Source organism: Gavia stellata, chromosome 2 (genome assembly GCF_030936135.1).
Source record: "Gavia stellata isolate bGavSte3 chromosome 2, bGavSte3.hap2, whole genome shotgun sequence".
Taxonomy (NCBI): Eukaryota; Metazoa; Chordata; class Aves; order Gaviiformes; family Gaviidae; genus Gavia; species Gavia stellata.
In genome coordinates this window covers 33808562-33821179 of record NC_082595.1, presented here as the reverse complement: position 1 = coordinate 33821179, position 12618 = coordinate 33808562, and the positions used below count along the sequence as shown (strand labels likewise).

The 12618-nt window shown below is 45.8% G+C and overlaps 1 protein-coding gene across 1 annotated transcript in view; it reads right to left on the bottom strand.

Annotated features, from left to right (window-relative positions):
• Nucleotides 1-4916: 4916 nt before the first annotated feature.
• FRMD1 (FERM domain containing 1) overlaps nucleotides 4917-12618 on the bottom strand; it is a 30988-nt gene continuing 23286 nt past the window's right edge. The window contains exons 7-13 of the mRNA XM_009812741.2: nucleotides 10684-10749; nucleotides 10405-10473; nucleotides 10040-10214; nucleotides 8369-8704; nucleotides 8100-8228; nucleotides 7286-7365; nucleotides 4917-5204 (exon numbers count right to left, since the gene is read on the bottom strand). Of these exons, the coding sequence (XP_009811043.2) occupies nucleotides 4917-5204; nucleotides 7286-7365; nucleotides 8100-8228; nucleotides 8369-8704; nucleotides 10040-10214; nucleotides 10405-10473; nucleotides 10684-10749 (1143 nt within the window). The remainder of the gene's footprint in view (nucleotides 5205-7285; nucleotides 7366-8099; nucleotides 8229-8368; nucleotides 8705-10039; nucleotides 10215-10404; nucleotides 10474-10683; nucleotides 10750-12618) is intronic.

The following is a 12618-nucleotide window of genomic DNA, read 5'->3' as shown; positions in this document are numbered from 1 at the left end:
CGGGGAGCGGGGTGTCTCACCGGGCGTTTCCCTCCGTCTCCCGCCCCACGTGGGCCCCTCAGCCCCCTGCGTGAAGGGGCGAGGAGCCTCACGCGTGGCCTAAAGGCTCGGGGCTCCGCTGAGAGAAACCGTGCCTGCCGGCAGGGCGGGAGCTGCGGCAGGCGGGGCGGTTAGGCCACGGGGCAGGGCCGGGGCCAGCCTCCCCCTCGGCCATGCCCAGCGGCACCCAGGCCTCCGTCAGAGCAACGCCACGGGCACCTTTCTGCGCCTCAGCTCACCCCTCTGCCGCCGAGGGCCTGGGAGCAGCCTTGAGGGGACACGTTTGTTCCCTTCCTCCTCCTCCCCCAGCTGGTGGGCCTCCAGGAGAGACAGGAAGGCCCGGGTCCCTGGGGAGACACCCAGAGAAGGGGCAGGCTCCATAGCGGGGGCTCCGAGGTACAGGTGCAGGCAGCCGTAGGGGCACAGGAGGCAGGGGCAGGGATAGGGATAAGGAGAGCTGCCAGGAGAAGCCTGGACAGCCTGACCAGGAGACACCATACCCAGACTGGGGAAGCACTGTTGCCGGTGGGCAAGGAGCTACAGCAGGGAGCTTGCCCACCCGTGTAAGAATTTATGATCAGTTCTTGCTCGAGTGCTCAGGCTCCTAAAATACTATGTCAGCCTTCAGTGTCTCAGAACGTGCTGCCAAGAACTCCAAGGAACAGCTCTCACTTCACCCAAAATACCTAGCGTGTTTTAAAACACCCCTTCCCCCTCAGCTTTAGCACACACCTTCAGACCTTACCTCCGTGCAGCTCCCACGCGTGGCATGCCTCAACACAGATCAGCTGCAGTAACAACATTTCCCCCATCCCACGCTGTATCACTTTAATGAACCCACACAGGATTCGCTGGTACCACAAGAAGCCCAATCTTCAGAGACGGACTCATCCTATGTATTCTGGTCAGCAGCAGTCCACCCTAGCACACAAGGTGCTATTACAAAGAGAAGTGACACAGCCCTTCAGTTAGATGACTTAATATTTGCCTATTTAAATTTACCTCCATAGAAAGCTCCATCTGTAACCAAACCACCCCCTTCCCACATCCCCAAACCAAAGCTGGATGAGTCTCTACAGTCCTTGAAAATTTACGTATGAGAAACACAGCAGGTACCAGACAGAAATATGAAGTACAAGATGGAAAGTTGTAAGAATAGGGGCAACACTACAGTATCAAAGTACATAAAAATTTTATTTTTTTTTTTTTAACACTAGCTTTAGAGAAAAGAGAAAAAAAATTTACAAGGGAACCTTAGTCAGCAAGCTTCTTCAAGAAGAAATGTGAATAGTTATACTATGGCACTCCTTCACAGATTTACGTCCCAAGAAAAGCAGAGCTTTCCTTTATCCATGCCAGACACCAGGCCAGCAGGTTAGGTGACTTACGGCAGAGTGCTCTTCAGCAGCACTTTGCATCATGTGGGCTGGCATGCCTGTCCTCAGATGCAGCCCCCAGGAGGATGCTGACAGGATCTCTCTACACCCTTGGGAGTTTGCACGCTCGGTTTTCTTGACTAACCACCATAAGCAGCTTAACTTGCCTCTTCAGTTAGATTCAGCTCCCATTAGTGTTCCTGCTGACTCTAACCTGCCTAACTGGGTCCTCAATGCCAGACAGACACCCCTTTGGATAATGTGCTACTGAGAGGGGCAGGGAAGAAAAGGCTGCAGTGCCTCTGGGTTTGCCATCACAAGCCAAGCTCACATGGCTTAGTCTGGCAGCAAATTCATTTCTACCACCTACCTATCTCAAATGGAAGATGCCACTGACATGCACTTCTTGGAGGGAAAAAAAATTAAGACACACAATTACCTTTATCTAGCCATACTTTATTGCAGGTGTACATATAATTATTTATATTTTATTTTAAACACGAAATTCCTTTCATGGAAAGGAGAAACTTTTACCATTAAAATAGAGTGATTATACCACAAGTATTTTACAAATATGTACAAATAGTGGCAGCTAGTTTCTAACATCACCTGATAAATGCTTACACATTACCCTCTCCCAAACTAATCAAAACCAAAAATAAGATACCTTCTAAGTCTGAAGACAAACAAAAAATAAATCTATCACTAGCAGGAACATGTTTTTTCACATGAATACAAAAACTTGCATAATAGATATTCACAGTGCTTGTAAGATATTAATTCATTCTCAGTGTACACAAAAGTGTCCGGTCTCCCCTTCATATGCATATGTAACTTATAGTACTGGAGGGAGCTGCATAGACCACTGAGAGAAGACTGTCAGACCTGGAGAGTTTGCCTTCCCCACCAGCCGTGAATAAACACAAGAAACCCCCATGTACATACAAGGGAGGGGATGCTCATGCAAGAGCCAATTACACTGTTTTTCAGGCACTGTTGCATTTTGTAACCAGCGACAGCAGGATTACAGCATTTCACCAAATCCATTGAATGCCTGGTAACTGCAAAAAGAAAATACCATGCTGCTTGGTGGCAATAAACACTTCAGTAAGGTGGTTGGGCTGAAGCAGGTATGAATGTGATTGTCTTTGAGCCAAGGGTGCACGGATGTGAGCAGGTGGCGCACACGTGTGTTTTATGACACTTTTCCAACAACTATACCCACTGAATTTTGAGCTTTTCTCCTGTTAACAACCATTACCAGAACCACAAGTAACTGTACGTCTGCATGCGTGGGAGAGCAACAGTTTAGCAGAGCTGTCACTCCAGACCTCCCCACCTTTTCCACAGACAGACAAGCATTGCTGCAGTAAGAGCCATCCCTCCAGCTCCGTGGCGGCTGCAAGAACAAGGCTGCTCCCTGCAGCACAGCCACAGGCCACCTGGATCCTGGCCATGCCAGTCTCCCACGGCTTATAGCCAACAGGCCCCAGGTAACAGTGAGTGACCAACAGCAGGAGGCTTGACTGGACTGTTCATGAACAGCTAGATGTTCTTTACCCATTTAGATCCATTTAGGAGAGTTTATTCTGGATGCAGTAAACATACCTCAAGTACTCTGTAAAGGCATTTTGGCTTTGCTTGGAAGAAGGGAAAAGAGGCTACGGTGAACACACAGCTCCTAATTGTTCATTACAAAAAGAACAGTGTTATCAAAAAGGGCATTGTCAGTTAAGTCATGGCTACAGTGAGCTTGTGCCCATCATTCATTGCTCAAACACACAGCTAGCATTTGATGCTGGATTCATCTCAGAGGATGTACAGCTGCTGATGCCACTTCAGTAAATGCAGATGCACCTGGATGCTCTGTCTCTACACCACACTCACTTGCATAGAAATAGTGAGATGACAGACTTCACAGATTTGGTATTTTAACAGTTTACATGAATGCAATTCACCAGACAACTGCTAAGCCTGCAAGCCCACTATCAAAGCAGCAGCTTGAACCCTCCTCATCATGGTCTGGCTTCCTTCCTTTCCTGAATTTGGCTATCTTCAACTTTTGAGTGATCAACACTGCACAACACACACTTCCTCAACCAGCAGAATATTATCAGTCTGCTTCTAGAGTTTGCCAAAAAATTATTAGCTTCCAACCTACAAGGTTGTCAAAAGCTGGGCACAGGTTACACGTGCCTGTAAGTACAAGCTTCCCAAATGCTGGGCATCAATGAGGGGAGGAGGTACTGGGGGAAGACAGGGAAGGAAATCAAACATACATATATTTATTTGGATGTAACACGGTAGCAGGATGTTTTCCACACCAAATGCTGGAATCAAACAGCGTAATTATTATTTTCCTAGTGAGAGCCAGCACAGCCAGCTCCACCACTCAAAATCACCAAACAAGTACCCTTGGTTTGGCACAGAAACACCCTACGCCTTCCACCGTCACCAGCCCTGCAGCATCATGCACTTACATTTGCATGACCTATCCATGACTAAGTTGGACACAGTCACTCTGTCTGTCCTTCCAAAGTGACTTTCTCCAGTCCATACCTGCCTCCTAAGCAGAGGAAAAATTTCTAAGGAACAAATTTATTAAAAACAAAGAAAAGAATAACATAAAAGTATGATTCAAAGTAAGGGGTGATCATGCCTGGACAAATTCTCCAGTCACACTCCTGTCTTCAAGAGCCAGTCAATTAACTCTCTTAACTTGTCTTCTGTACTCTCAGAAGCAGCTCACTCATTTGTTTTATCCTCCACCCCTTCTCCCTAAGGACAAAAGCATTTATTTACCAATTTGCATCATGGCAGTAGTAGGCAGCTGAGAGACAGTTCCATCTGTTGCATTAAAAAAAAAACGCACATTGTATTTGGCTGGATGCTTACAACAAACAAAAAAGAGAAATAAACTCCTGACAGAGCAGGTCTTGATCCCTGTAAAGCAAATAGGCAATCTGTGTTCATTACAACAGGAACACGCTAGACACCTTCCATACACAGACCTCCAGATGTACTCAGGCCATATCCTGGCCTGACAGCTTTTGGCAGTGTTGCAGCAGCACAAACTCAAGACAACCAAACTATTCGTACACTAGCATTAACATAAATGGACCACAAGAGAAAGGCAGGAAGATAACCTGACACAGACTTTAAATTTCATTCTAATAAATCCGTTCAGACACAACATTTGCTTTACTAGCTCAGCATCAGTTTTGGTCCACTGTTTTTGATGTTGGTTGTGTCACTGCTAATGGCCCAGGCCACTTCTGTTTTCTGCTCAGACAGACACTTCAAATGCCAACGTTAAGTGCTACACTCCAGTTGATTTGCCCTGTAGTCAGGTCTGCAGAGGTGATGTCACTTACTGATTATGGAGCTGAATAACAAAGCTGCTCACAATCTCCTGCAAGAACTAGCGTGACATCACATGTGTTAATGAGGTATATATTTCCATGATGAGCTGTTTCCTGGTATGGAAGAGCTCCAATCTCATTACACCACAAATTCCTCTGGGAGCTGGTCCTCTCCCAGAAGATCCAAGGAGAGGCAGTTCATGGATCGCTTCCCATAAAGGGCAGACTTGGTTTTGCAGTCCGCTGTGGAATAAACGCAGCCATAGATAGACAGCTTATCCTCCAGGCTGCAGCCAAACGTGTAGCTGTGGGATGTGTCCGAAGACAGCGTGGCACTTAATGGTGGGTGCCGGTGCTTGTAAAGGCGGATGTCATCCAAACTCTGGCTGTGCTGGTCCGTGCAGCTCCTGTTTTTGGACGATCTGACCTGCCAGTTCAGTAAGACACACACAAGTAAAAATTATGAGCTCAGACACAGCCTAAGGATTCTGGCTATGCATGCTACAAGTTCTCCAAAATTGTTCTTCCACTCCTTCAAAATAGCCCCACCAGCCTTCTGAAGGACATTGGCTTAATGAAGCAGCTGTGAACCATTAACAAATTACAGGCGCATTAAGCTACCCTGCCGTGTTCAGCCAGATCCTGATCTCTCTGCACTGTGTCCTCAGTGTCCAGTACAATGGATGAAACACTTGACAAGTATTGACACCTGAATGACCTGACACTTCTTGGCAGATCCATGCAGTCATCCTTAAACAGACAAAGTGCATGTAACAAAAAAATCACCCTGACTGCTTGAACACACTGAGTTAGTGAAAATCTGATGAGCTGAAATGAAGGTTCAGAAGGCAACCATGCAAACTAATAGGTTACGGTGTCCAAAATTCACTAAGTGCAACATACAGTTTCAACTACATAACATTGTTTAGCAATGAAGAAAACAGAGGCAACAAACCAGCAGTAGTTCCCAGAGGCAATGTCTTGCTACACAAGCTGTAGTGACTTGGCCTCTGTGGAGGAATTACTGACCATCCAAGATTTTCCCACCTTTTCTTACTCTGTCTCTTCATAATCAGCTTTTAAATGCTGATATTAAGGTTGATTTCAGGAATATCACTTTTAAACCAAGACACTTCTGTTGGCAACACAGAGAACCTCCTCCCAGTATCACTTCTCTCACCTCCATGGGATGGGAATTAAACAAGTACCCTGAAGAAACCTTGTGCTGGCTCAGCTGCACTCCCAGAAACAGGCACACACTGTACAGTCTGGTCAACATTAAGGAAACCCAGTCCTGCAGCATTTAGTTACATGGCCTTGGAAGGAAGGTTTTGGGTTTTTTTTATAGATGCACCAAATATTTGATGCATAGAAGTGGCAGCCAGGTCTTTACAACTGCTTAAACAGTCCTGTGTTGATCAGAAACATTCTTATATAACAGATGCTTCCGATTATAGTGTAAGCATGTGTTGGTAAAAGCATTAATGTAAAAACATTACTTTAAACAAGATGCCTACTCCCTGCTTCGCACTCTTAAGTCATTCCACTCAAATATAGGAGTAAGTTCATTATGATTTGTACTGCACAGTCTCCAGCATTGGAAAAAATAACCAAGATTTTATTTAAATCTCCTATAGCACTTTACGGACTATTTTGCTGGTAAGTGAAAATTTATCAACTTTTGACTGGGTCCAGGAAGAAGCATGAAAAGAGAAAAGGAAGTCCTAAGAAGTGATTGAAGTCCTTGTTCAGAAAAGTTTGGGGAGTAAAGAAGAAAACAATGAACAGACTTTAAAAATTCTTTTAGTGGATAAGGCTAATTTGGATTCAGAGAGAGAAGAAATGGTGGAAGACTTGTTTTTTGTCTTTTTTTTAAAACACCCAACATTTCTACCCCAGTGGGTACAGCTATACTTTGACAAAATATTGTTTGGCCTTAAAAAGACATTTTAATAATCTTTTTCCAAGCACAACTTATGATATGACATATTTTACCATATATAGTTGCCTATCAAGGGTTTGATGAAAAGAAAACATTGACAACAGACTTCAGCACACACATAATATAATCACACAAATGATAGTAATTAGAGCTTAAGCATCTGGTTTTGCTCTGATATAAGCTCCTTCTGGCTTCAGCAGCAGGAAGACGATCAAGTTTGCAACCCACATCCAAACTGCATGGATGGTCTTGGCTCTATATCGCACTGAAAATTTGCAAGTGGTTTATTTTCCATTTCCTGTTTGGAAGCCTAAGGCAGACAATAGCTGGCCTGCAAGATTTCCATGCAGATTGCTCCAAACCTCTCTATACTATTCCGGACCCAAACACTGCTCTCATCCGACTCCTGATAGCAGTAGCTGGCCAACAGCCGGTTTTGGTTACACCACTTAAAAATCAGTCAAATCCAGACCAATCAAGTTCACTTGATTTACAGCTGTCTCCATTACACTAGACCTTGGTTCAGTGCCCACACACAGACCCTCCTGATGAGCGCCCCACCTTACCTCGTGAAGGGATTCCACACTTTGACCTCTCATTTTTATTAGCGTGACTTGCACCACAGACAGCGATTCCTGATTTATAGCTGCAAAGGAGAAGGAGGAAGTGAAAAGTGTTGCAGGTTTGAGGTTTTGTGGGCTGGAGAAAAGGGAAGTTGTTCTCATAGGCCACATTCATGCAATGCTATTCTATAAATACAAGTATACGTCAGTAAGCACCCTTAATGCTCTGGGAGTTTTGCTCACAAGTACTCCTTTTTGTCCCTAAGGATCAATGTTTAAAAACTCTCAAGAAAATAGCTTCTCACCAACTTGTCCCATATTCACCCATCTTGCTTTACTATATAGGCTGTATGTCTTAAGGCCAGACAGCTCCTGCGTGACCCCATTGTCCAGCATTCCTTGTATCACAAGCCACAAAACTTTACCTATTAATTGCTGCGACTAGCCCATTAACCTGTGGTTGAACCCCTTGGCTGTTCTGTGGTATACAAGATTTTAAAGCAAATTCCTTCACTACAAAAGGTTTACCTCAGTTATCTTTTTGTCATTAACTGAGTATAAACTTGGCAAATTGGGAGAAGGGAGACCTTGAGGAGCACCGAGGAGAGCAGCACTGTACAATATAGTGTGCTGGCCTTTAACCTCTAGATGAACTGACTTCAAATCCCATTGCAGTAGGGCAGTAAGTAGCACTGGCAGTTGTTCGGAAGATAACAGCTTTCTTAGATCCCTCAGATTATGTCTGGCTTGCCAAACATATCTTCCTGTTGCTAAAGCCTAAAGACAAGCACTGAGCAGTAGCAGAAAGCCATCTCACCTTGGCAGCTAGCAGCATCTAGAGGAAGAGATTCAACAGATTCTCCCACAGTGGCCTCCTCTAACTGGTCTCCCTCTAAAGGCTCATCTACAGGCACGTCCTCTGGCTCATCTACTGCCAGCTCAAGCTCTAGGAGGAAGAAAGCGGCAGGAGAAGGGTTAGCATTACACTTCTGTTCCAAGCTGCTTCACATTCTCTTACTCCCCATTCTCCTGCAGGAGAAGACAAGAGAGGGCTTAGAAGTTGCTCTGCATCTCCAAATTCTTTACCATCGTTCTGAGAGTTGTCTTCAGCCCGCCCTTTGCTGCCACTGTCAATGCCAGAGCTACCATAGCTGATGGTTGAGCTGCAGGATTTCTCTTTCCTATGCACCCGGTCAATGCTGAAGGGCTCATCCACCGACATTTCCACCGACACCCGGTGCCTGGAGTCAGCCTCGATGCCTGACGTGTGGGAGCTGCTGTGACTCCCCGTGGACTGGCGCGAGAGACGGTTATCTCTCCGGCTGCCCCCGCTGCTCCCACTGCCGCGCGAGTTCTTATCGCATGGGTCCAGGTCCATGTCTAGTGTGTCACTGATGTAGGACTCCCGGTAGCGCTTCTTCTCTGAGGAAGACAGACAACAGAAACCAGTGGGAACTTTTAAGCAAGACCAAAGGAAGGGCAGCAAAAATAATCAGCAAGTTCTGGGACTAGCACAACCCGACAATTAAGAAATAACTGCTGCAGCTACTGAAAAAATACAATTTTGTGTTTTGTTTGCCCAACAGATATGGGATGCCCAGCTGGTTGTAAAAGACTTAGTCAGTCATACTTGCAGTAAACCCAGCATCTCCTGAATTAGAACAGGCAGGTAGAGACAGTTATGATACAGAAAATAGTAGCTTCCAAAATGAAGGAAAGATCAAAAAAGGGAATTACTTAGCTAACCTAAGTGCTCAGTCTTTAAAAAAACAGTGCATTGATTGTTTTTCAAAACAGTCACGAACATGTGGAGACAGCTATGAACAGGATCCCCACGGCTAGCATTTATTAATGATTTATTAATTATTAATTATTTCTCCCTAAAGGGAAGTATGCTGACGGTGGTCAAGAAATCCACGAGACACTAGGAGACACGAAACAACCCAGGGCCTTCTGCCCGCACACGCTTCATTAGTGACCCTTTCTACAGGTGACTGGCATGTGCCACTGGTTGTACCCACACAGCTCAAGGCCATTTCTATAACCCCACTGAAGGGAAAGACAGAAATAACCAAGCTAGATGAGACCAGGGAGAGGTAGGCTGGGAAGTTGCAGGAGACCCAGCTTGCAGAGCTGGAAGATGGAAGGAGACAAGCCAAGAGGTGATGAAATGACTGAATTCTGCCTGGAAGGATACCAGGGACTGACAACCACCGTTCCTACAGAGGGGGGACCCCATCAGAGAAGACAAATTCTGGGAATCATTATCTGCTCTTAGGCTGTTGCTGGCACCTGCAACTCTTAGCTCTTAACTGTCAGACACTATAGACTAAAATATGTGCAGTGTTTAGTAAAGGGCACTAAAAAAATTAAGACATAGGCTCATAACTTGTATTGCTCCGTGAACACAAGATCTTATCCCAGTGGAAAGCTTTTCACTCAAAATTACTTCCACTCAGAAGCATATGTCAAACATGCACAAATTGAGAGAACACCTCCTCTTACTTAAAGGGAGATATACCCCCTCTGCTATTCTCATACATGCACTTTCTGATCACAGTCTAGCAGTGTGGGAGCCATAAACACTTCCCAGTAATGGACTTGAAACACATCTAACACCTCTAATTCTCTCACCGTCTTCCTGGTAAGGTGGAAACACCATTAATTAGACAAAGAGCAGCCACCATGAAGCAACAGTAGAGCCTAACATTCTGTACTCTTCCCCTTACCAAAATCACCTGCTCAACCATCACATACCTTCAGCCTCCTCCAGTTTTCGGATTTGCTTCAACACTGGCTGGATATTCAGAAAGAGCCGGTGGCTGTTGCTAAGGAGCTGCAGCAAGTGCCGCGACCTGAAGGGGCAACCCGTGTAGTAAACCAGTTTCCGTGCAGAGGGCAAACCATCTGGCTGGATCTCAAATTTTTTCCCCTGCATAAAGAGGAGAGATGCCAGTGAAATGAGCAAGAGCATGTTTTCAGTCACGCAGCTACCAGAGACAGCTGTGGTCTTGTGCGTACGAGTGACAGGACTTGACACGGCAGTGCGGGCAGGCTGACAGCTTTGCCAGCTCCCAGGTTGGCAGCCTGCTGCCAGATGGCCTCCGCTCCATCATACTCACCAGAAACGCCAGCTTCCCGATGTGCGACCAGGGAAAGTCATAGAGGAGCTGGCGAACGTGATTCACCTCCTGCAACACATCAAACTCAGAATGACACAGGGACTGGCAGGTACAGGGTGGAGTCATCAATGTGCAAAGAATTTGCAAACAACCAAGAATTTGAGATATGCGGAGCCTGGTGCTTGCAGGGGAGGCAGAGGGACTGCGGTGGTGGGGGGAGGACAGGGGAGCTGAGCAGAGTTAATGCTACACCAGAAGGCTTTCACGGCAGTTTGTTACCTGATAGATGTGCATTCCCCTCAGGGTCAGGCCCAGGATAACCGTTGGGCGATCCTCCTTCTTATCCTAAAAGAACAGAAGAGCCCGGAGTCAAAGGTTAATCTACAAAGACCACGGTCTTGTTCTGGCACCTACTGCAGGAGAGGTAGCAGGACTGTTTATCAGGCAGATGCCATCAGCTCATTTGGTTTTTATTGTGTTTGTAAAGTGCACCTTGCCTTGTTAACCCCTGAAATATCTACACCTAAAATCCTCTCACGCTGGGCGTCTCAAGCATTTCACCAGCAAACACCTTAGCTGCCCTGGACAGGGAATCCTGTAGCTTTAGTGATTTGAGGGCATGTACAATTACTGCTCTCAGAAGTACCTTGTAACCTCTCACAGTGCCACGCGCTGTCTCTGCTGTTCCCATGAACAGGCACCACTCTTACTCTCCAGGTGACAGCGAGCCTGAAACAGAAGGGATGCCTGTCCCATTCTCCTTGCCATGACACTGCTGTTCCCATCCAGGGACTTGCTGGACCTTAGGTGTCCCTTGGCCAGGAGGGAGCTAATCGATGCCCAGAGTTACAGGGACTTTCCTTCTAACCTTTTGATCTCAGTGTTGGGAGCAGGTAGTTATAAATGTTTGTGGCTGGGCTGGAATACTGCCTTGTTTTTCCTCATGCTGTATCTTGGTATGACATACTTGGTCTCTAATAGAGATTCCTTTGCTTGAAGACCAAAAAATATCATAAACTAGTTCTTTCAGTCTCTCCTGGCATGGCAGAGTTAGGGAGGGGAACACGTACTTTTCTTGCTAGGAGGAGTAGGAGGAAGAACATGTTTGGGTAAAAATTTATGGGCTCACAGAGCTCAAACTTTACATCAAAACTTTCCCTCCTCATCTGGCTTGTCAAGATGCAAGTCTCATGCCGTCACATTACCTCAACCCTTTGCCCTCGGTACCATCCATGCCTGCAGTGTAAAGTCACTAGGAAATGCTTTCTGCCTCCTAAGGGCAAAGACCTTTGTAAATCAGTATTGGTCTGGAGGAGAGATATGGGGCTCAGTGCTATGTTTTCTTTTGGAGTTCCCAACCTCAGTAGCAGTCCTGAGGAGGGTGTAAGACAAAAGCTTTTGAAATCTCAGGGCAGCCAGCACGCCGACACCTTCAGCTGGCACCCCCGTGTGCTCGATCGGGAGCTTTGTGACCCAGGTGTCACCTAGGAGGAGGATATCTCATGACAAGATGAGATAACTGTCACATGGCAGGAAGAAGAACACATTGTGGATCAAACAACACAAGAAGCAGTTAGCAATGCATAAAATGCAAGTTCAAGTCAGACAGGAATTTAGGTATTAAAAGCAACCAATTTCACAGCCCCAGTGCTTTCGGATATAAATTGTATCATGTCCTGCCAGCTGGATTTCTTATGGCATTCAAGTGTAACAAACCCTCTTATGACTGCATCATTAACAGCATTAGAATCAAAACAGAGGACAGAGGAGAGGTAGGGCGAGCATCTATGGTTTGCAAGGAACTTAAACTATGCCTGGACTACAGACCAAACTGGAACTTATTATTTCCTCCAGAAAATGCATGTTTCTCCAGTAACTAGAGCTGCTAGATCTGGTCAAAGGACACAGATACCTCCCGGAGATAATTCCCACTGAGCACAAACCACCAAGAAGTTGTAATTATGAGTCTGACGAAGTGGAGTATCTCCATTTGGAAAAAAGGTCCAAGCCATTCCTAATTGCATGAGCAGGTTTCACTCACTTAAGTGGAAGAGAAAACTTCCCTTTAGTCCTACTTCTAGATCTAAACTCTCTTAGCATGTGAAAATGGAAGTGCATTCTGCTTAAGCAGGCTTGTGTAAGGAGTCTAAGACTCAGGAACAAGCAACAACCCAGGAATCCAAAAACTGACATACAGCTGAAAACACACCAACC